At 33.8% G+C, this 25868-nt stretch overlaps 1 protein-coding gene across 4 annotated transcripts in view; it reads left to right on the top strand.

Moving 5' to 3' along the window:
- MAP4K5 (mitogen-activated protein kinase kinase kinase kinase 5) overlaps window positions 1-25868 on the top strand; it is a 93195-nt gene that overhangs the window by 33721 nt on the left and 33606 nt on the right. For all 4 annotated transcript variants that reach the window (XM_081116251.1, XM_081116249.1, XM_081116250.1 and 1 more), the window contains exons 7-14: window positions 4858-4905; window positions 4994-5036; window positions 6188-6260; window positions 10036-10167; window positions 12153-12215; window positions 14114-14195; window positions 14985-15101; window positions 20699-20777. In XM_081116251.1, the coding sequence (XP_080972377.1) occupies window positions 4858-4905; window positions 4994-5036; window positions 6188-6260; window positions 10036-10167; window positions 12153-12215; window positions 14114-14195; window positions 14985-15101; window positions 20699-20777 (637 nt within the window). The remainder of the gene's footprint in view (window positions 1-4857; window positions 4906-4993; window positions 5037-6187; window positions 6261-10035; window positions 10168-12152; window positions 12216-14113; window positions 14196-14984; window positions 15102-20698; window positions 20778-25868) is intronic.

Below are 25868 nucleotides of genomic sequence, written 5' to 3'. Positions count from 1 at the left end.
TTTTTAAAGAAAGGACAGAAATTGTCAGAATGGAAAAAAGCAAAATCCAAATAGATGCTACCTACAAGAAAATACCTTTATAAAGACAAATAAGTTGAAAGTAAGGAAAAGAAACAATTATACCATACTAAATATTCAAAACAATGCCAGAGTGGCCATGTTAATATCAGACAAAGTAGACTTCAAAGCAAAGACTATTACTAAAGAAGGTCATTTTATCAAAAGACTTAACCCTAAATGTTTATGTTCCTCATAAAACACAGCTCAAAATAAATGAGCAAAAACCAGTAGAACTGCAAGGAAAATAGATTTATGCACAGTTCAATACCCCTCTCACAATTTTGAAAAACAAATATGCAGAAAATCAGTATGTATATAGAAAAGTGGAACAATGTAATCAACCAACTTGACATTACTGACATTTTAGTCCAACAACAGTGGGATGCATGTGCTTTTCAAATGTCCACAGAGCATTTACCAAGATAGACCGTATTCTGGGCCATAAAAATATGTCTCAATTCATTTAAAAAGATTTAAGTAATACAAAGTATGTTCTCTGACCACATGCAATTAAATTAGAAATCAAACTAAATAAAGTACTGATGAGTAACCCATGGGTTGAAGAAATCAAAAGAGAAACTAAAAAGTATTTTGAACCAAATGAAATGAAAACACAACAAAATTTGATATGCTACTAAGGCAGTACTCAGAGGGAAGTTCATAACACTAAAAAGGTGTTTAACCTCTTTTAGAAAGAAGGAAAGGTCTGAAATCAACATCCTCAATTTCCACTTTAAGAAACTAGAAAAAGATGAGATTAAATGCAAAGTAAGCAAAGAAAGAAAATAATGAAGATCAGAGTGGAAAACATGAGAAAAATCAATGAAACAAAAATATTCTTTGAGGTTAATAAAATTGATAAACCTTTAGCCAGATTGATCAAGAAAAATAAAAAGAGAAGACACAAATTACTAATATTATGACAGAATCTATAAATATTAAGAGGATAACAAGGATAATCAGTACCCAAGGATATTATCAACAGCTTTATGCCAATAAAACCTACAACTTAGATGAAATAGACAATTTCCTTGAAAGGCACAAAACTACCAAAGTTCAGTCAGTTAGAAATCATCTGAATAGTTTATATCTGTTCCCACAAATAAATCTCCAAGCTAGATAATGTCATGGATAAATTCTGTCAAGCATTTAAGGAAGAAGTAATGCCAATTCTATGCAAACTCTTCTAGAAAAATGAAGAATAGAGAATACTTCCCAAGTCATTTTATAGGCCAGCATTGATCTGAAGCCAAAATCAGACATTACAAGAGAATACAACTATAGACTAATATTCTTCATAAACATAGATGCAGAAATTAGTAAGGAAAATAAAATGTTAACAGTAGCAATCCAACATTATATAAAAACGATAATACTTCATGAACAAGGTGGGGTGGTGGGTGGTGGGCGGTATCCTAGAATGCAGTGTTGTAACATTTAAAAATCATTTCAGGTAGTTGTCTATATTAGCAAACAAAAATAAAAACCACATGATCATCTAGACACAGAAAAAGCATTTAGCAAAATCCAACATTCATTTGTGATAAAAATTTTCAGCATTCTGGGAATAGAACAGAACTTGTTCAACCTGATAAAGAGCAGCTATGAAAAGCCTACAACTGTGTCACTCTTAGTGGTAAAGATTAGATACTTTCCCACCAAGGTCAATCAAACAAGGCAAGGTGTCTGCTCTCACCAGTTCTTTACAACATTGTGCTAGAGGTTTTGGCCATTGCATAAAGAAAAAACAGTGAAATAAAAGGCATCTGAATTAGAAAGTAAGAAGTAAAACTCTTTATTCAGAGAGTACAGAATTATCTATGTAGAAAATAGAATTGAATGTACAAAGTAGCTACTAGAGCTAATAAGTATAGCTAGAAAGGTTGTAGGATTCAAGATCAATATACAAAATCAATTGGGTTTCTATACACTAGCAATAGACATTCAAAAATTAAAATTTTTAAAAATACCGCTTATAAAAATAAGATTCTTAGGGATATACATATATCATAAAAGATGAATAAACATCTGTGTGCTGAAAACTATAAAACTGCTGAGAGAAATTGTAAAAGATTTACCTAAATAAACAGAACTATAACAGAAAACTCAATACAATAAAATGTTAGTTCTACCCAGATTGACCTATAGATTCAATGCAATTTCAATCAAGGAAGCTTTTTGTTATATAGAAATTGACAGGCTCATTCTAAAATTCCTATGGAAATAGGAAGGGCCTGGATAGTCAAACAACTTTGAAAAAGAAGAACAGAATTTGAAGTCTGCAGTAGCAATTTCAGTACTTAAAAACCACTAATCAAATCATAGTGGTATTGGCATAAGGGTAGATAAGTAGTTCAGTGGAGAAAGGATATGGTTTTTCAGTAAATGATACTGGAATAATTGGACATCCATATACAAACAAGTGAACCTCAAGCCATACTTCACACCATATATAAAAATCTCATACACCTAAATATAAAATATAAAACTAGAAATTCTAGAAGAGAACATTGGAGAAAATTTTGCAATGTTGAGTTAAGCAAAACCTTTTCAGACATAATGTGAAAAGCATGATCCATAAGATAAGAACTTGGTAAATTAGACTTCATCAAAATTAAAACTGTCCTCTTCAAGAGGCACTGTTAAGAGAATGAAAGGACAAGCTACAGACTGAAAGTAGAAATTTGCAAATACAGATCTGATCAGGGACTTGTAGCCACAGTATATAAAGAGCTCTCAAAACTCAGTAGTAAAAACAACCACCCAATAAGCAAATGGACAAGAGATTTAACCAGACACTTCACCAAGGAAGATATATGGATGGAAAAGATGCTCAACATCATTAGTTATTAGAAAAGTGTGTATTAAAACCACACTGAGATAACACTAACACCAATTAGAATGGCTAAAATGAAAAAGACTGACTTAAGAAGGTTGGTGAGGATGTGGATTAATGGGAACTCTCATACATTGATGGTTTCAGTGTAAAATGGTATAGCTGCTTTGGAAAACAGTTTGGCAGTCCCCAGAAGTTTAACTTGTACCACCATATGATCCAGCTGTTAACACTGCTAGGTATTTACCCAAGAGGAAAAAAATCATGCAACAGCTGTACATGAATCTTCACAGCAGCTTTATTTATAAATAGCCCCACAATGGAAACAACCCAAATGTCTGTGAACAGGCGAATGGATAAACAAATTTTGGTATATCTGTATAGTGGACTACTACTCAGTAATAAAGAATGAACTATTGATATACACATTAACAAGGAATGTCACATTGATTATTGTGAAAGATCCAGACAAAGAAGAATACACTGTATGATTACTTTTACATAAAACTCATTAATTCAGAAATGATCTATAGTAACAGAAATCAAATCAGGATGAATGGCTGTTAATATCACTAAAAGACAACCAGACATTGTGTAATTCCTAATGGACGTCAGCACAGCTGAACAGTCATCTTTCTCAGAGGTCTGAATTTCAGTTTCACAGGATACTTTTTCCAGGCTTCTGAGTGTTAATAATTCTAGTCTCTTCTCTCACCTACTCCCCCAGGTCCTAGGGTTTTGGTAGCAGCTTCCTGCAGTTGCTGCTGCTGTAATACGTTAGCACTCTGTCTGTTCCCTTTTAGTTCTTTGTTCAAATAACTTGTTTTTCAGTCTCCTGACTGGACTTTGACTGGTATAGCACCACCCATGAGGTAATTTTACCAAAATAATTCAATCTTGAATCTCATCAAGACCCTAGATATAAGTGCTCATTTACTGGTAATACAGGGAGTCAGAGGAACATATAAAACAACATCATTGGGATGTAACTAGCAAAATCTGAATCCTGGGAGACTGCACAGGATAAACAGCACTTTCTTTAACAAAAACTTACAAGGAAAAAGTAGTAAGATATGGCAGAGGATCCTGTAGATTAAGAGAGAAGTAGGAATCATGTCAACAAATTGCAGTGTGCAAACCTTGTTTGGATCCCACTATAAACAATTGTGAACACTGGATATTTGGTAATATTAAAGAGTTGTTAGCCCGGCCGGGCGTGGCTCAGTGGTTGAGCGTCGACCTAGGATCCAAGCGATCCAGGTTCGATTCCCGGTCAGGGCACATGCCCGGGTTGCGGGCTACAGCCGATCAATGACTCTCTCATCATTGATGTTTCTATCTCTCTCTCTCCCTCTCCTTTCCTCTCTCTGAAATCAATAAAGATATATTTAAAAAAAAAAAAAAAAGTTGTTAATTACAAGAACATAATACCAGTGTGGTTATGTGTTTTTTTAAAAATTCACTGTCTTAGTGAATGAAATTATACAATCTGAGTCATTCGGAATAATATGGTAGTGTGGAGAGGGGTGTGTGTGGTGTGTGAGGGTCAAGATGAAACAAGACTGACCATGACTTCATAGTTGTTGAGTTTAGATGATGGCTACATAGGGATTCATTGTATTGTTACTCAGGCTTTATATGTGAAGTTTTCTATAATAAAAAATATTTTAATGGAAAAAAAAGAAAGCAGATTATTGTGTGTGTGAGAAACTTTTGGAATCAATGCATATGTCCATTTTCTTCATTGTGGAGATGGTGTTACAGTAAAATATTTCTAATTTTTATCAGAAAATTAATTTGAAATCTTAAAATATAGTAAACACTGACGAGTAACAAGAAACTCATGTAGGGTTTTCCCCCTGCAAAAAAGACATACTGGTTTTTCTTAATAAGAATTCAAGTAGGAAATTTAGGCGCCAAGTTTGCAGTTTTGTTAATGCTACCTTTTTTTTTAACTTTAGGGTCTTGCCTACTTGCATACTAAAGGCAAAATGCATAGAGATATCAAAGTAAGTTTGTTTAATGTGTTCAAATTTATAATTTTATTGGAATGAATTTTATGATACTAATTAAATAGTATTTGTATTTTTGTTTCAGGGTGCAAATATTTTATTGACAGATCATGGTGATGTAAAATTAGGTATGTTATATTTCAAATTTCTAACATTTTCCCCCCCAATTTTAATAAACTTTAAATTTAATGTTATGCAGGTTTAATATTCATATCAAGAGCCGCAATAATGTTCATCTTTTGACCCAGCAGTTTTACTCCTGAGACTCAGTTTAAGGGGATTAATCCTAAAGATTAAAAAAAACATATTCACAGGAAGGTTAACCATAACATTATATATATATATATATGTATGTATGTATGTATATATATATGTATATATATGTATATATATATATATATATATATATGTATGTGTACACACACACACACACACAAAAGAAAAAACTGAGAACATAGGTCTAGCAATAGAAAAACTTAAGTTGTGATAAATCCACTTAAGGAACATTATTCAGTTAATAGTTAAGCCCTGGCCAGGTCAGGCAGTTGGTTGGAGTGTCATCCCGTGCATGGGAAAGTTATGGGTTCGATCCCCAGTTGGGACGAGTGTGGGAGACAACTGATCTATGTTTCTCTCTCACATCATTGTTTGTGTCTCTCTCCCCCTTCCTCTCTCTCTAAAATCAGTAAAAGCATATCCTCGAGTGAGGATTTAAAAATAAATTAATAGTTAAGAGGAGTAAGAGTAAAGACGAGTAAAATCCTCTGGTCTGTTATGTGACAAAAATGAACTGTATTTGTATTTAATTTTTTATAACCGTGTTTGGCAACAACAATAAAAAAGTTTATACAAAGAAAAATAACTTTTTTGCCTGGCCAAAGCCCACTGGGGTGCACTCAAAAAAAAAAACACCCAGCTTTTTTATAATAGCACCAAAATACTCACCTGGTTATGTTAGAATAAAAGGAATTCAGGTGGGTGTTTTATTTTTTGTTCTTTTTTTCAAATTAACTTTAATATGCTTGTAATAAAAATATTTTTATTAACCTTGTTCTTAATAAAGTATATTTTCATTTTAGTAAAGCACCAATAAATTATTTTCTTTTAATGGGTGTGTTAAAAACTAAGCAAGAAGGGATTTAGGTATTCTATTTTTATACATTTCCCTAGCATTACTATCTGAATTATTAATAACATCATGCTAAGGGTGAAACTTAGAAATGTTAATGCTTTTATTGAAAAGAACTAAAATTCTCTGTTTTATTTTTTCCCCCATCAGCTGACTTTGGTGTAGCTGCAAAAATAACAGCTACCATTGCAAAGAGAAAATCTTTCATTGGCACGCCTTACTGGTAAGACAGATTTATATTATGATTGAATTTTGTGCATTTTCATTTCTATAGGAAGTCTGAAGGCTTGCATGCTCCTTGATACTATCATAGTTTTAATTGGGTTTGGAAACTGGTACTCATTTTCATTGTCCATCTTTCCCTGTGTTAAAGTGCTAATAATTCCTGTTGTCTCTGGGACCTTGTTTTGAGAGCATTCATAGGTATGAGGTGTTTCAAAAGAAAGGCACATAATTTCTTGTCATTTTGTTACCCTTTCTTTTGGTACTGCTTCTGTTTTCATTTAGGACTTTGCTATCTGGTTGTTAAAACTCATGCATCCTATCCTAATAATCTTTCTAAAGATTATTAGAAAGCTTTCAGCCCTGGTTGGTGTGGCTCAGTTTGTTGAGCATGGTCCTGTCCTGTGCACCGAAAGGTTGCTGGTTTGATTCCCTGTCAGGGCACATACCCAGGTTTCAGGTTCCATGCCTGGTCTGGGTGTGTGCAGGAAGCAACGAAACCAATCAGTATTTCTCTCTCACACAGATATTTCTCTCTCTCCCTCTCCCTCTCCCTTCCTCCTTCTCTAAAATAAAAAAACTTATTAAATAAATAAGTAAATAAATAAAACACTACTTTCATTAATGAAGACATAATTGAAATGTAATAGAAAGCCGTGTAATAAATTTCAGTGTGTAAATCATTTAGTGAATATTATAAATGGTGCCATTTAAAGTTTGATGAGCCTGACTGGGCATGGCTCAGCAGGTGAGCATCGACCTAGGATCCAGGGGATTGAGGTACGATTCCCGGTCGGGGCACATGCCCGGGTTGTGGGCTCGATCAGTAACTCTCTTATCACTGATGTTTCTGTCTCTCTCTCCCTCTCCTTTCCTCTCTCTGAAATCAATAAAGATATATTTTAAAAAAGTAAATTAAAAAAAAAGTTTGATGAAAAGTAGAATTTTTTTATTATTTGGATAATTTTTTTTTTAAAGAAATTTAAAGTAGCTCCATACCTCATATTAGTATCAAAATAAATTATATATGGAAATAGTCAAATATAAAAGTAAAACAACAAAAAAATACAGTGACTATCTGCTTTAAGAGTTGAGTAAGCCTTTCTTGGCATAAAAGCATAAAATATTAAAGGGAAAAACTGATAGATTTAACTACACGTAAACTTAAAGCTATTATATGTCTGCCAGCTTAAAAGGGAAAGGCAAGTAACAAACCAGGAACTAGTGGCTAAAATATGACAAACTAGATTTTAATATCTTTAATATGTAAGATCTTAATAAATCAGTAAAAAGAGTGTTTCCTTAGAAGCAGAATTATTAAAATCATCCATATAATATCATAAAATACAAAAAATGTTTCCCCCAATGATGACCAAAACTGCAAATTAAATAAATAATGACGTTCTTTTAAGAGCTGTATCAAATACTTCAATAATGAAAACTAGAGGGAACATTATATGCATATCCAATAGGAATTAGTTAAGGAAATTATGTACATTCATTCAAATCAATGGAATAAATGCTGGTATTAAAAATCCTGTTGTAAAAGATGAATGGTTAGTGGGTAGGCCCATGATATAATGTTAATTTTAAAAAGGAAGATTAAAAGTAGCATATGCAATATAATACCATTTTATAGAAGATATGTGTATGTTTTAAATTTATGGATGAAAATATTTGAAACAGTGGTTCTCTTTGGGTGATATAATCTTTAACTTGTTTTCTTCCATATTTTTTCATATATTCTAAATTCTCTTCAGTTAACACATAGCACTTTTAACAACAGAAAAAAAGTTTCAATAAATATTTAAATAAAGTTAAAAGAGAACATAGGTGAATTAGATTACCTGTAAAATTTCATTCGTCACATGCCTGTTTCCCTCTTCAGTCTCTTTTCTCTGACTGTCCTTCCTATGAACACTCTTCTTTAGTCAAAATTATCAGTTTTTTGTACCCTGACTATTCCAGATATTGGTTATTACCTTTTTAGTATATGTGTCTTCTGTTCCTCTGTGTTTATCTTAACTCCTGTCTGCCTGAAGAGTGGCACACACCCTGCCTGCCTTCACCATGGCAGACTGATTGATCACATCTGTTTTCCACTGAACGAGGAAGTGTAACAGTCCTGATCAGCTTGGTGCTGCAGGTAGCCACTATTAACTGACTGGTGGGCAGAGGAAATGACACCCATATGCTTTCTCTGGATTCCAGCTCAGCTTCTTTCCTTATGAAATTTGCCTTCAGTCACCTTGCTCCATGGAGATCATTTTCTTTTTGTTCCTATACCCATTGTTATGTATGTAGTACTGTACATGTACATATTGGCATTTTTAGTATATGTATTTTATATTCTTAACCACACTTAAGTTGAGAGACATTTTGTTATATAACTTTTTGTGACAAGTGCATATAAAAACAACTTCTACCTTGCGAGTATTCAATATAAATATAAATTAATTTTAAAATAGTAAACATTAAAAAGATAAAAGAATATTTCCCCTGAGCAATATCATTTATGCTTTATAACTTCAGATGCCATCGTTATACACCACTGACTCCCAAGTAGATAACTCCAACTCAGCTACTCAGTTGATTTTCAGTCTTGTATATATTCAACAGTTGTTTGATAATAGCTCTACTTGCTATGCACATTTTATACTCATGTCAGTCTCTTTAGTCAACCCCTTTTATTCTGTCCCCTCTGCCACTGTCGTCGAAAAAATCCTGTTTTTTCCCTTGTATTTTTGAAATAAACTTATAATTCATCTGCCTAATGCAGGTTTCACTTCTCACACTATCCGTCATGTTGCCATGAGTTTTAAATCAAGTTTACCCCCATAATTATTCTTTTATTTTCATGGTAAAGTTTAAACTTTCTTATATAATCAGCAGGCCATTCATTGTCCATTTAGTACCATCTCTGATGTTCATTTTCCAAATACTTTATTGACCCTCTCAAACTGTCTGTGGTGAATGACCTGTTGGTAAAATAAATTAAAAATGAAATAATGAAAAATGATCATGTATTGGATGGGAATAAATTCTTACTCTCAATTTCCATTCTTTTTTTTTTTTTTTTTAATATATCTTTATTGATTTCAGAGAGAGGAAAGGAGAGGGAGAGAGAGACACAGAAACATCAATGATGAGAGAGTCATTGATCGAGCCCGCAACCCGGGGAATGTGCCCTGACCGGGAATTGAACCCCGATCTCCTGGATCCCAGGTCGATGCTCAACCGCTGAGCCACGCCCGGCCGGGCTCAATTTCCATTCTTATCACAGATTTATAACAAGCAGTTTATGCCCCATATCAGTATGTAGATCATAGAGTAGCAGTCCTATCACTTCTCCAGGTATTTCATGTTCTCTCCCCATCTCCCTTCATTTACACTTACTTGTTTCTCTGATTAAAATGTTACAACTCCCCATTCCTCTTAGCTCCCTGCTAATTAATTCTTCATTTTAAACCAAAACATTTTATTTTAATTCTTTAAGTTTCATCTCCTTTGGGAACTTTTCTCTGACCTTCACAGGGATTTTGGTGTTCTTTTTCTTTCCCCATATTATATAAGAAGATTCAAGATTTTTAAATAATGAATTTAAAGAGTGTGTGTGTCTGTGTATGTATGAGGTCTTTATAAGTCTTTCTAAATAAAGTTTCTTCTTAGCAGATGCCTCTCAGCTACTTTTCCTCCAAAAAGTCTAGCGAATATGACAAAAGTAGCAGATTTCATATCATTTTTTTATTATAAGAAAATTCACTGATTCCTTCTAGGATGGCCCCAGAAGTTGCAGCAGTAGAAAAGAATGGTGGCTACAACCAACTCTGTGATATCTGGGCAGTAGGAATAACAGCAATTGAACTTGGAGAACTTCAACCACCTATGTTTGATCTTCATCCGATGAGGTGTTCTCACTATTTATAATTATACGGTTATTAATGGTCTTCTGGGAGAGTGAGATATTGATAACTTCGCTATCCCAAACTCATTTTCAAGTATGTTAAAATAGTAAAGGTATTGTAAGTGATTTGTAGATAATCTCAGCTAAAACCTGCTCTCTTGTATTGCTGTTCGTAAAACAATAGGGAGCTAATAGTCTATACTGTCTGAAGTCTTTTTTAAGTCATTACATTCATTTTTCTATCAGTTGAACTTGTTTCTTTTTTTTGTCTAAATAGAATTATATACAAATAATAGAATGCAGGTGAGATTTTTTTCATGCTGTTTTTTTGTTTTTTGTTGTTTTTTCACTTTTTCTAGGGATAAAGAGGTATGCTTAGTTTAATTATAATTTGCATTTTAGGGTAAATTGTCTCTCAGGAAAAAAAAATTGAGAGCCTTTGAAAGGGTTTTTAATATTTTGAAGGAAAAGATAAATTTGGGCTAAATTTAGATTTTTAAAGTAAATAGTTAAAAAAAAAAATGAACAGAATGGGGAACTTGTTTTCCTAACATGGTAGATAGAAGCATATATATTACATAAGGAACTCATTCAAAGAGTTTATAGACAAAATATAGATTGTTTATGAACAAGTACCAGATACTAAAGAAACATGGAAAACTATTTGACCTCACAAGCAACTAAAGTTATACAAGTTAAGAGGTATTTACATTTAGGTGGAATGCCAAAAAGTGCAGACTTTTAGGAAAATAATTTAGACATTATTTGTTATGGGCCATCCAAATGTTACAGTGATTTCACTAGGAAAATTACACTTAGGAAATAATTCAAGAAAAAAAAAAAACACTAAGAATTACCCATTTCAGGATAACAGGAGGAAAATCTAAATGTCCAATAGTTGGTGAATTGTTAAGCAAATTATTTAGCAGGTAAGGGCAGCTATTACATATGTATAAAACAAAGCATCATGGAAAATTGATTATTAGTAAAAAAAAGAAAAAGCAGAACATCCCACACTAAAGAGAAAGTAAATGCCAGGATGATCTCAGATTCCCTTTTGGAGAAGTTTTAACCCCTGTTGTATAAACCAGAGACCCTATGTTTCCTGGACGAGCCAAAAAAAAAAGCAGAACATAATATTACCCAATACAATGATGTAGTAATTGGTTATTAAGATAAAGACTAAAAAGAAAAACAGAAAATTTCAAATAATGTCTTAGGGTTGTAGGAATATAGACCTTTATTTCTTTTTCAATTTTCCTTTATATATGAACCATTAATTTTTAAAATGAGAAAATATTTTTGGTATTTAAAAAAGAGACAAACAGTTTGCTTAGAAACCTGAAAGGGGTTTTTTTAGGAGATAATGAAATAGAACATTTTAGAACTTCCTTCTTAAATCCTCCATTCTTCCACCCCGGTAGTCCATAAAAAATGGGTCAAAGGTAGACTTGTAGAGAAAGAAAGTCCTCTTGTAGGTTGACTTCTGTATCATTCATAATGAGAGAATGTGGAAAATTATTGTCCAGAAAGGGAAACAGGCTACAAAGTGAATATGATTTGCTTGTACACCCAAAATAATTGTAGAGGCAAATCTTCAGTTAATAATTGTAGAGGCTTAATCTTCATAAAACCTAGTGTGAGGTGTGTGCTACAGAATGATACACAATTTATAGACTTGTACCTGAGGTATAATACTAGTTATATATGTAACAGTATGGTAACAAAACCCTTCTCTAACATTTGATAGCTTTGCCATGTGAATAAGAGCTTGTTTGAAAGTTAAAGGTCCTTTCTCTAGCCAAGGGAAATTTTCCATAGGCTTTCCAAAATATTAAAAAAATGATTTACATATTTCATACCAGTTTTCATCAGTGTCTACATATATAGTAATCTTGTATAAATTTATTACAGAATATTCATTCTGATTATTAGATGTAGTAATAAAAGTATTTTGGTACTGCTTTTTAACTGAAGTTTTTATTTCAGGGCCCTGTTCTTAATGTCAAAAAGTAATTTTCAGCCCCCAAAACTAAAAGACAAAACAAAATGGTAAGTTAAATAATATGTTATTTATAGAATTTTACAGTTGAAAGGGACATGGGTTTAGTTCTCTTATTCTATGGATGATGAAACTGAAGCCCAGAGGCATTAAACAACAGTTTACCTGAACTTATACATGTAATTTACTTGCAAAGCTATGACAAAGATCTAGGTTTAACTGGTCAGTGTTCCTTTGTAATGTACTACTCTCTTGAAAAACTCTGATCATAGTCTTATGTTCTGGCAATTTGGGCAAGAGAGTAGTGAGGAAAGAATTTCAAATAAATACATTAAAATTTTGAAGATTCATATTTTTACTCAATACTTTCATTAATTACATGTTGACTTTTATGAAAGATCATATGAAAAGTTTTCCCAGATACCATGGCACTTAAAATTAATCTTTAATCACTTCTCTACCATCCTTCCCTAATATTCAAAAAGGTTATTATTTTCATTCTAACCTCTTCTTTCTCATACAGAGTAAAACAGTTTGAATATTCTTATAGTTCATAAGGACATTTTCAATTGGATGATAAAAAATGAAAATTGTTTTTCGGGTAATGTCCTTCCGTACATTTAATTTTTTAAAAAATATGCAAATAAGTTTCCAAGTGCTTAAATTCAGTAGTTTTTCATCTAGATTACAGGGATCTCTTTAAGAGTCCATGGACCCCCGAAATTCTGTACGTATGTATACTCATTTTTCTGGCAAGACAGTTCATATCTTATTTCAGATTCTAAGAGTCCCAGTTCCCAAAATAGGTTCTAAACTACTGTTTTATTTTTTATTAGCCTGTCTGTGAATAGTATTACTTAGGAGCCAGGGCAATCAAGATGATGCCAGGAGTAGAAAGCATATCACACTGTGGAAATAAGAGTTTATATTCTGCTAGCTGTATTCTTTTGTATTGATACAGGGTTCTTCCTATTCCTTATTACCCCAAGTTCCTAAGCAACTGAAACTGGAGGGCTTTATGGTAGGAGGGACTGAATATTTATTCAGAAATGAATGACGCCCAGCTGGGCGTGGCTCAGCGATTGAGTGTGGATGTAGGATCCAGAAATGAATGACTATTAGCTGTAGCCTCTGAATTCACAGTCAGATTCTAGAGCAGTCATTACCATTAAAGTACCTTTGCCAGTCTCAGGTACTATATAACTCCATGCTAACTCTGCCACAAGTCACCAAATGTAACACAGTGATGTGATTTCTCTGAAGAAAACTAATGTGTGTTTGCTGTCATTGGTAATGAATAAGGTTATTTTCTTTGGTTCTTGCCCAGTCCCTCCTCAGTGGAATTTTGGCTATGATGCAAATATCCCTCTTTGCTATTAGTTAATAATCCAGACATGATTCCTTTAATTAGTCTTTTTCTTTTCCCCACTTCATCAATGCAGGTGACAGGAAAACTCTTCTGGTTGCTAAAATCATTCCTTCCTTGCCCCCATTTCTAAGAAATTCAGTGACCTTCTACTTTTACATTAGCCACCCTGTCTCGGTGCCATTCAACTCTTTTGGTATAGCAAAACATTTGTGTACAATATAAATTAGGCAATAAGAAAAGGTCATTTTGATTCCTAAATTTAATTCCTGAAACATGAGATTATGAATCCTGTGTAAATGATACAGCTATGCATTTCTACTTTTTAGAGTACTTTTTAGAGCTCATATACTACTATTCTGTTAGCTAATTGAATTTTACTTAGGAGATGAAACTGACACACGTTTTCAAGGAATATACTGTGCTTTGGATTTAGTTTTTTGGCTTATATAGAACTAAGAGGCCTAAGGGGAAAATCATGTGTTTCAGACTTTCTAACTACTTGTAAGTTAACTTTATTTAGTAACACCAAAAAACTAATATTAGTGAAATATTTTTGTACATGTCTCTCTTTATTTGAAGGTCATCAACATTCCATAATTTTGTCAAAATAGCACTAACCAAAAACCCAAAAAAAAGACCAACTGCTGAAAGACTTCTAACTGTAAGTCATTGAAATTATAGGGTAATTTTCTGTAGTTGTGCCTTAATTAGGCATATCACTAGGACATAAGTATTTAGGTTTTTTAATATAAAAATGTTAGTGATCTCTTACAGCAGGGGTCAGCAAACTTTCTATAAAGAGCCAGATAGTAAGAATTTCAGGCTATGCGGGGCCATATAGCCTCGGTTGCAACTACTCAGTTTTGCCCTTGTAACATAAAAACATCCATAGATAGTACACAGAAATGGGTGCGACTTTTAATACCCAATAAAACTTTATTTACAGAAAGAGGCAGTGCACCAGATTTTGCCCATGGGCTGTATGTAGTTTGCCAACCCCTGCCTTAGAGAAAACTGTTAAAAATGTTGCTGTCATCTAAAATTAATTGCTTTTCTTGGCTGCTTCTATAAATTTATAGTATGTTTTGTGTGTATATGTGTTTGTTAAATACTTTTATAGTACCAAAAAATCAATGATTAAGCAATATGAGAAAACTTTAAGTATCATCATTTCACTGTATGACTTTGTACATTAACATAATTTTATCAGTAATATTATGAGTAATATTCATGTTATAAACTTACCCCACAAAGATTCTTTAGTTTTATAATATATAATTATGGATTCTCTGATTAATATTTTTGCTAATACATTCTCTAATTTATTTGTATTAGTAGGCTCCCATATGCTTGTCTCTAATATTTACTGAATGGAAAAGTACAAATAGCATTTCTGTAAGCCATAGATGTAAAGCACACTCATGAAATTATTTTGTTTTGTTTCACCTAGCACACTTTTGTAGGGCAGCCAGGTCTTTCTAGGGCCCTAGCAGTTGAACTTTTGGACAAAGTGAACAATCCAGACAACCATGCACATTACACTGAAGGAGACGACGATGACTTTGAGGTAAGGAGTATTTGCAATCTAATATTTTAAAATAAATGTTTAATATGGCCTTAAAGTTTGTTTTCTAATTCACTTGTTTAAGTTAGTTAAAACAGGTTTAGCTACAAAGATTGATTAGCAATGTAAACTACACTTACCCTAAATATAATTGCCAGTTGATACTTTAAAATTGTGGCATAATATACATAACAATCATTTCTTAATCCTACTTCTTACCAGACTTATGCAGTTTCTTTATTATATACATCATTAACAGAATACAAGTATTTTTTAAAATTAAGTTGAGGCCCTAGCCAGTTTTGCTCAGTGGTTAGAGCATCAGCCCAGGGACTGAAGGGTCCCGGGTTCAATTCTAGCCAAGGTCACGTACCTGGGTTGCAGGCTTGATCCCAAGCCCTGGTCAGGGCATGGGTGGAAGGTGGCGGCCAATTGATGTGTCCCTCTCACATCAATGTTTTTCTCTTTCCCTTCCACTCTCTCTGAAGAGCAATGGAAAAGATACCTCAGGTGAGGATTTAAAAAAAAAAATTAAGCTGAGGTTTTCATAGGAATTTTATCATTTCCAATACTTGTTCAGAACTATTATTTCTTACATAATTACATGCAAAGCTATTTATAACTATGCTGCTTTCTCTGAAAATTTATTGTTGCTGAAAATATTGTCAAATTATTTTGAATATACTGTATTTAACAATATAACTTGTAAATCAGGAATGAGGGACTTCCTCCCCATTGGCGGGTATCTGTTTATGCCTATATATGACAACTATATTTTTTCACCAGTGTCTCTTCCTCTTCTTATGATTCTCTTTTTTTTTTTTTTTTTTTTTGGTTTCTTAGAATCTGTCTCCTCACTTCTCTTTATGTCTTTATTTATTTTTATATTTCTAACTTCATTTTTGGTAAGACTATAGAACTAAACTTTATGTGTTATTTATTGAAGGATTTTCTACTTCATGTTCTTAAGTTTCAAATTATGTGAGTATCATGATAACTATTAACACTCATTGGGTAGTCATTGTTTGCCAAGTATTAGGTCAGATAATTTTCATGTGAACTCACCTAATACCTAGAACAGTCCTTTGCAATAGATATTACTATCCTACAAATGAGGAAATGAAAAAGAAAGGATGGAAGTAATTTGCCCAAGATCATGTGGCTAATAAGTAGTAGAACCAGGATTTGGATCCAGGCAACCTAATTCTAGAGCCTACTCTCTTAATTAATACACCATCATTTCTGTGTATTACTTAATAGAAATAGTCATTAAACAATCTTTGAAAACTAATCATTCAAAACACATCATTGCTTAGTATAGTCTTATCATAGGTACCCAATGAATATTTTGTTGCATATTAAATGAACTTTGGTTGAAAATATTAAATAAGTCAGCCATACACAAATTTTTTTCTGCTTAAAACATTTTCAGACTTGTAATAATAAAAATTTAATCCCTTAAATTTTATTTTTATTTTATTTTATTTTTAAACATATCTTTATTGATTTCAGAGAGAGGAAAGGAAGGGGGAGAGAGAGAGATAGAAACATCAATGATGAGAAAGTCATTGATGGGCTGCCTAGCCCGCAACCCGGGCATGTGCCCTGACCGGGAATCGAACCCTGATCTCCTGGATCCTAGGTCGATGCTCAACCGCTGAGCCACACCCAGCCGGGCAATCCCTTAAATTTTAAAAAATTAAAATTGTTTCACCTTAAATGTAGAATTCCTATTACTTGATTCTCTAATTAATCTTTGACTGGTTATATAAATAACAAAACTTTTATTCCCCCATACCATTTTACTTGGCTTCCCAAATCTTTAACTTCTACTCTCTCTATTTCTGTTTAGTGACATCACCATACTTTTCAGTCTTGAAATATAAAACCTTGTGCCAGGCAGTTGGGGACATAATGGTGTATGAGATTTGACACTATCCCTGCCTTTAAAGAACTTACATGGTCTCAAAGGAAATTCAGAAATATAAATAAGTAATTTACAAGTGTGATACCTGTTATGGACTGGGAAATACAAGGTGCTGTTGATTCATGTTATAGGGACAAGAAAGGACTCACTCTAGAAGTGACATGTATGCTGAAAACCTGAAGGGTAAACTGAATTAGAGTAAGAGAGCAGGCAAAAGTGTTTTGAGCAAAGGAAATAATAGTATGTTTGAAGGCCTGGTGATATGAGAGAAGGCAGTGTATTTGATGAAGTAAAGATAAGTCAGTTTTGTTAGAGCAGAAAACAAGGAAGGAAGTGGTGGGAGACGAAGTTAGACACTAGCCATTTCAAACCATGTTGAAAGTTTTGGGCTTTGGCCTAAGGGCAGTAGAAGCTGTTGAGGGTAAAGTAGTGACATACTTAGATATGCTTTTTAAGATCTTTATATCTTCAGAATGGTGATTCCATTCCAGAAAACCTGTTAAGAGGCTGTGGAAGGTATCCAGAATAGAGATAGTGGTGTTTTAAACTAGGATGATAGAGCAAAGATGGAGAACAGTGGACTAATTCAAGAATTATATGAGCAAGGCAGTGATTGGATGAAGACATGAGAGGCGGCGTGTGTGAAAAGGGTTATTCCAAATTTTGACTTGAACAACTGGAGAGATTGAGCTAGGAACTCTAGAGTAAAATCAGATTTGGGAAGAAAGATGAGTTTAGTTTTATATATGGTCATTTTTGATGTTGCACAAGACTTCCAGATGGAGAAATCTCATAAAGAGTGAGAGCTATGTGGTTGTAGCATGTGGAGAAAAGTTCGGACTAGAGATATAAATTCGAAAGGCATTAGATATAGATGTAGTTACTACCTTAAGGGGTAGGTGAGATCACCCAAAGGAAGCATGTAGAATGAGAAGAGGGCCTAAGACAGCATCCTGAGATTTCTCCCAAAATTTAAGCAAGTAAGCTATGGGGAATGGCCAAGGATTGATAAAGAACATTAAAATCAGGAAGGAAAAAAAGGAAGGAAGGAAAGTTTCAATGAGAATACTGTCTAGAAATTGAGTTAAAGAAATCATTGGATATAAGTAGTAGTGCTTAATTACTTTAAAAGGACAATTTGCAAATAGTAGACATGAAACTAGATTGGAGTAGTTTAAAAGATAAGTATAGCAATTCACTTATGAAATTTAGGTGGGAAATGGGTAGGATAGAGCAATAGCTGGAGAAAAATGAGTTGGTGAGGGGTTTTTTGATTGTTTTATGTGGGGCAAAAAGTTTGAATAGGATTAAGTGCTTCTGAAAAGGATCCAGTAAATAGAGAAGAATGACAAGAAGCAAGATGAATGGGTAAAGACCCTGAGAAGGAAGGAGAGACTGGGATCTTGATTTTGATGAGGAACTTGATCTGAGATAAACACTCTTTCCTTGCATGAAGAGAGGGTAGCTGAGAGGGTAGCTAGTAGTTTTCTAGTTGATATTTCTGTTTTCTCTGTGAAATAAGTGGCAAGGTTATCTTCTGAAAGTGGGAAGGAACATGGATGGGTTTGAAGAGTGTGAAGAAGGTGTGTCGAGGTGAATTTATGGGTTAAATTACTAGAAAAGTGTTTTTGGGAACAGCTGAAGCCTCAGAGGAGATACATTTTCAATGTATTCTACTGTGTAATTTTCCTCCAGCAGTGATTGGTACCCCAGATGTAAACACAAAGGTAGCTAGTTTAATTCTCTCAGGGTTGTCGTTTTAGCATGCCAGTGTACTGAAGGACAGTGAGGCAAAGGGAATTTAGTATATTGAAAAGAGATTGCTTGAAATAGTGCTTTATCAGATATAAACTGGGTAGGAAGAAAAGTGAAGATAGGAGAAATGCTGATAGAGAGTGAAAAAGTAACGGATCGATGGACTTAAGATTCTAATGTGAATGTTAAAGTTAAATGGGAATAAATTAGAGAGTGAGTGCAAAGGATGAGAAGTTTGAAGTAAAGTGTGAATTTGTATATCAGAACTGATGACAGGGTCCAGGGTGTGAGCTTACGAGTAGAGAGTGCCTTTAAGTATGTCTTTAGAGATGAGGGCAGAAAACTTAAATCCAGAACAATGGGCTTTTGACGTATGTTGTTATGATAGTGGGTCTTAAAGTAGAGAAAAAAACATAGCCACTGTCTGAGTAATCAGTGAATGAGAGTCATCAGAAATTTGGTAGGGGTTGAGCTGAAGGCATAGTTTCCAAAGGGTCAGGAACTTATACAAAAGGGTGGAAGTAGTATGCTTCTCGCTTGATTTACTACAACATTCTTTATTTAGTCTCTCTGCATCCAGTATTTTTCCCTGCCATTCCCCCTTACACACTTACAGATTACTCTTTTTTTAAAAAAAAATGTTTTAATTTATTTTAGAGAGGAAAGGAGGGGGAGAGAGAAAGAGAAACATCGATGTGAGAGAGAAACATTGATCGGCTGCCTCCCACACTCATGTGCCCTGTCTGGGAATTGAACCAGGGACCTTTCGGTGCATAGGTTGACACTTAACCAACTGAGCCACACCAGCCAGGGATATCAGATTACTTTTAAAGATGACTCTGGTGATGCCACTCCCTCTGTAAAATCTCCCAAAAGTACCTTTGTCAGGAAAATAAAATTAAGAGCCCTAGCCTAATGATCCCGCTCATCCTCAGTCTCTTTCCAGTTTTGTCATCTCTTCACTTAATCTTCACTATAGCCAAATAATAACTAATTGCAATTCTTCTAACACTCCACAGTTTCCTTTACTCCTTGCCTCACTTTGTTCATATCCTTTCTGCTGTCCCACGTTATTGCGCATCCAGTGCCTACTTGTCCCTCAAGGCCCCAGGTTAGATTACAGCTCTGTCTTGAAAAAGTACTATACCCCTTCCTCTGGGCATTAATAGTAATCTTCTTAGTGAATGACACCATTTTCTAATCTTATCTTCCTAGACTATAATCTCTTTGAAGATATTTGGCTTTCTTTGAATCTCTTAAATATTTTATACAGTATAGACATGGAATAAGTGAATAAACTTTTTAAAAATTTTTATTTATTGAATTTTTTTAGAGTGAGAGAAGGTAGGGGGTGGAGAGAAACATTGATTTGTTGTTCCACTTAGTTATGCACTCATTGGGTGCTTCTCGTATGTGCCCTGACCTGGGGTGAACCTGCAGCCTTGACATATCAGGACGATGCTCTAACCAACTGTGCCACCTGACGAGGGCTAAGTGATTAAACTTTTAAAGTACCTTAGTGTTCACTGTATTTTTAAATCTTTGTCCTGTAATTTATTAGTAGGTAGTCATGTTTGTCAGTAAGTGAACATTTAATTGAAAAAGAGAAACTTTGACCTTTTAACTTTATCATTGAAATTTTTTTTAAAAAGGTGAAGGGATTAAGAACTACAAATTGGTAGTCACAAAATAGTCCCAGGGATCTAAAGTACAGCATAGGGAATATAGTCAGTAATATTGTAATAACTGTGTATGGTGCCAGGTGGGTACTTGAAATATCAGGGAGAATACTTTGTAAAGTATACAGTTGTCTAACCACTATACTGTACACCTGAAACTAATACAAAATAATATTGAATGTAAACTAATTGAAAATTTAAAAAAATTTTAACTGCGTATGTTATGTTTATATCCACAGCCCCATGCAATCATTCGTCATACCATTAGATCTACAAACCGGAATGCCAGAGCTGAACGGACAGCTTCAGAAATAAATTGTATGTGTTTGGTATACATTTTCAATTGGTGGTTTTGGAGGGTTGAGCTGGTTGTTCTTGTGGTTTTTTGAAATAATAAAATCTTAAACTGAGGGTACATACTTTAACATATCAGAAGACCTCTAAAATAAAGGTTGCTTTTCTGGTTTATAATGGAATTCCCTTAGTTTACAATAAAATCGTTTTTTATTTTCTAATTACAAAGGTGATATATGTCCATTGCAGAAAATTTGCAAGAGGTAAAAACTAGAAAATCAACATTACTTACAATCACATCATCCAGTGCCAACCCACGGATAATATTTTGCTGAATTTCCTTCATGCTTTAACACGTATGTTTTTAGATGGCTGACTTTATAATATTCATAAAATTTTACTTAGGTGTTTTCTACATGTCAGCCTAGCCTTTATAACCATTTTGTTTGATGGCTGCATCCTGTTCATTGAGTTGATATGTTATGGTTGAACAGTTCCTTGTTGTTGGACAGTTGGGTTGCTTTTATTTTTTTAGTCAGCTTAACATTAACACTAAAATGAGTCTTTTCTAGAATACATATTTTAAAAGGTTAATTGATTTTTATTCAGTAACTTAATCATTGACAAAAGGTTTGTATCAACAATATTTGTCATTTTAGCCATAGTAATTTAAAAGAATAGATTTGCAAAGAAGTTTTAAGTATGGGTATGTTGATTTAAATGCATGCTTGTTTCAAAAGACATTTCAAGTAGTTTACAGTAAAATATGATAGAAATAAATAATATAAACCTTAATAGAGGAAGATAATTTATTAAATATCTAGGCTAATTGGAATTATTGTAGCTGAACATTTCAAGTCTGAGTTTTCTTCAACCCAGATATTTCTACCTCTCTGGATACAGCATTGGAAATGTAGGTCAATGGAGAGTAAGAAGAATCCTTGCCATATCAGTTGTTTCAATCATACCTATTTATAGTTAAACCAGTAATTCAAGATTTTATCTCTTTGTTAGTCCCAGATTGCTGATGTTCTTATGCTATCTCCTTATATAATCACAAGTGAAATCTCTGGGCTTCAAATACTAGACAGAAAAGTCCAAAGTTGATATACCATTATAAAGCGCTCTCTTTTGTGTAGCTGCATGATATTCAATTAATGTAGTCTAATCTATCCATCTTTTCTTGTATAACTTGGGTTTTGTGGTATGTTTAGCAAGGTTAGCAAGGCCTTCTGATAAGGTTATAAAAGAATTTTCCTGTTGTTCTTGTATTTTTATAGTTTCATTTTTTAATATTTAAATCTTTGATATAAGGTATTAATTTATTTGGTAGAAGGTATGAAATATGGATTCAACTTTGTTTTCTTTCCAAATGACTACCCATTTGTCTCATTGCTATTTATTTATGTATTTTAAAATATATCTTTATTGATTTCAGGGAGAGGAAGAGAGAGAGAGAGAGAGAGAGAGAAACGTCAATGATGAGTCATTGATTGGCTGTCTCCTGCACGCCCCCTACTGGGGATCGAGCCTGCAAGCCAGGCATGTGCCCTGACCAGGAATCGAATCTTGGTTTCCTGGGTCATAGGTCGACGCTCAACCTCTGAGCCACACTGACCAGACTCATTCCTATTTATTAAAAACTTAATAATTTCACTAATGGATTTGATATGCCACCTTTATTATGTACTAAATTACTACATATATTTTAAGACTTCCCAGAAATTCTATTCTGTTGCATTAATATGTCTAGTCATATGCCAGTAGCATACTTTTGATTATTATGTCTTTATAATACCTGTTAAAATCTGTTAGAACTAATCCTGCTCCTACTTTCTCCAACCTCCCCCACACACACATATATCTTGTTGCTGTTCTGTTTTATTATTATATTTGGCTATGGTATTTTCCCCACATGAACTTAAGAATCACTTTTACTAGTTTTAAAAAATGTCAGTGTTTTTACTGAGGTCTCATAAATTTACATATTAACTTTGGGAGAGTTGACATCTTTCTGATATTTCATCTTCCTAACCAAAATAGGCCTTTTCAGAGATAAATTCAAGACTCAGTTCTTTCATGAGAGCCCAGAATACTAATATCTTCATGGAGTGAGCTCTGTGTGCTTCAAGTACTAGACAAAATGGTAGAATTGAAGGTCATTTTATTGGTGATTTATATTTAAACTTTCTCCAGTGTTATTCTGGAGTGTTTTATAGCTTTTTTTTGTTTAATAGATTTTATACACATAAAATAGATTTTATACACATAATATAAGAGTTAATTCTACTTTTAATTTTTAGGTTTTTAATTGAAATTCAGTTTTTTAAAATGAAATAAAAATGAAACTACCACCTAGATCAAGATATAGAACATTAACAGTCTCTGAAGTCTTCCTCACTTCTCCTTTACAATCAGCACCCTTCCATCTTCCTACATTCCCCTGCCCTCCCATTGCCCAGGCTAATCACTATTCTGATCTGTCACCATAGATTGGTTTTTACCTAATCTTGATCTTGTAGCTAAATGGGATCATACTGCATGCACCTGGTTTCTTTTGCTCAGCATTATGTCTGTGAGTCATTCATGTCATGTAGCAATAGTTCACTGTTTTCACTGTAATGTAATATTTCATGGTATGATTATACCAAAATGTATCCATTCTAGTTTATGGGTATTAGATTTGTTTCTAGTTTTTGGCTATTGTGACTACTATAAGCGTTCTTACTATGTATTTTTATTTTTATTTTATTTTTTAAATTTATCTTTATTGTTGAAAGTGTTACAGATGTCGTCTTTTTTCGCACCATTGATTCCCTTCTACCCGGCATCTGCCCCGCGCCCCCTTTGCTGTGTATTTTTAGTGACTATAAATAATAATTATGGCCCTGGCCTTGCAATAAGGAAGAACACAAGCCAGAGGAACCAGAGGACATCTCATTAAACAAAGGAAAATAAGTATATAGGGAGTTTGGAAAAGTGGAGTTCAAGTGAAATTTAAGTGACAACTTAAAGCAAAGTAGGGATGTGTATGAAAGGATGAATGATAAGTCTATACTACAGAAATAGACCCAGAAGTCTGTTTCCTTGGAAACTTGGAATGTTGTATTCAGAAACCCTTTTATTTGAAGCTCCGTATCTAGGTTGGATATTGAGGCTGCTTCTCTCTGTCAGTGAGTTAGGTCTTCCAGGCAAGAACAGAATGGTTCATTCTAATGAATATGATTTCATGCAGCAAAGTGTCTGACAGTCTGTGATTTCAGAAAATGATATTCTCAGTAAGAAAGCAGCAGTAATTCAGAGAGGGGATTATCATGTAATACTTTACATATGCAGTGTATCCTTGGGAAAAACATTGTTTCTTATTGACTTTGCATTTGGATTTGTGCCTGTCTTCCCAGCCTTATGAACGGCAAGGCAGACTACTTCCTCAGTCTGATCTATTTATGGGTGTATTAGCTAAATTACCTATTTTTTTAAAAAATAAATTGTTTTGTCACCTGAAAAGTCACATAGTGGCTGAGTCCAGTTACCGAGGAAGCCAGCTGATTACAAGGAATTAGCACCAAAGGAAGATGAGAAGTATCCACAAAGATTGCAAGGCCAACTGTCCGTTTAATTGTATGGTTTTAGCTGACTCACAAGTAATTTTAAGCAAGGTATTGAACTTACACAGAGGACTGACTATGGCTGCAAAGAGCAATATTAAGAATAGGTAGAAGGGGTCAGTAGGGGAAAAGGGGACATCTGTAATACTTTCAACAATAAAGATAAATTTTTTAAAAAATTTGATTATCAGAGAAAGCAGAAGAAAGAAAAAAAATAGGGACAGGTATCATTTTTAGGAGATATACAAGTATCTGTCTACAATCCAAAATCTTCAACTGGCAAAGAAGAAAAAAATACAGGGGAAAAAGAGGCAAGAAAATAAAGAACTGTAGTATGCACATTAAAGTATGACAGTGTCTTCAGTCATCTTGTTCCATGCACCTTGGGCAAATAAATCCATTTCATGTCATCATCAGCTTGATCCAGTAGACTTGTGTGGAAAAACTCTTTGCTGTCATCTGCTTCTGAAGATCCTTTGTCATCTCAAGTTTGAGGTGTCCTACTGAGAGAACTTACATTGATTTAAGATTGGCCTGTGGCCCTATTATTGAGAGACCAGAATACAAGGATTATAACCCTGTTTTACCATTGTGTTAGTTGTTAACAGTACCTGGCAAGATTCTGTTTATTGAGGTTGGAGGGCAGTTTTCCATAAGGCAATCTGAGTTTTAATCATGAAAAGGTTGTTTCAGAGGAAATGCTTCTTGGACATGTGTGATTATAAAATTGTGTGTACTATACAGGTCTCAGCTATATTAGTCTGTAATGTAGAAGCTGGGGTTGGGGGCAGTATTCTCAGATATATAGGATGCTCAGTTTTTGGTTCATTGGGAAAGTTTAATGAGCTCCTGAGGAAATTGACTTAAGTGTCATTCAAGCAGAAACAAAAACACACACACTTTAGACTGAGAAAGTCTAATAATTTTTAAAAGCTTACCCAACTTGAGTTTGAAAATTCCATTTGTCCCTTTTATCTTACCTGAACACAAAGGCAGTGGAGATTTTGAGTAAGATGTATTGCCTTACAAAGCTCCTTAGTAACAGTTCTAGGGAAATGTTTTCATTGCTAGAGAAGTAAGAGTATCCTAGGTAGGAAACAAAAAACTACAGCAACTTTTCTTTGCCATTGTTAAAGTTGAGGCTTTTAGACAAAATTTGATTCATCCTAGAAATAAAGATATGATAACCAAAAATAAAGCCTTTGTTAACAGAAAAACTGTTTATGAAAAATTATCTTAACTATGATATACCCATATGTCCCTCTACATTCAGTATTGTCTTAAACTGCATATTGTTACCCAATCCATGACATTCAGATTTAAAAAAAAAAAGACAAAATAGAAAATATTCAGATGCATCACTTGGATCCTTAATAGATACTGCTCTGTGAAACTTTTGTGAGATTTTTGTTTGTTTTGTTAGCAATTTGTTGTGCCTCGGTGCAATTTTTGTTTGTTTTATTTGAGTTCATTGAGCTTAGATCTATGAATTGATTTTTCCCCCCAT

Source organism: Miniopterus schreibersii, assembly GCF_964146895.1.
Source record: "Miniopterus schreibersii genome assembly, chromosome: 1".
Lineage (NCBI taxonomy): Eukaryota > Metazoa > Chordata > Mammalia > Chiroptera > Miniopteridae > Miniopterus > Miniopterus schreibersii.
This window is presented reverse-complemented; position numbering and strand designations above follow the sequence as displayed.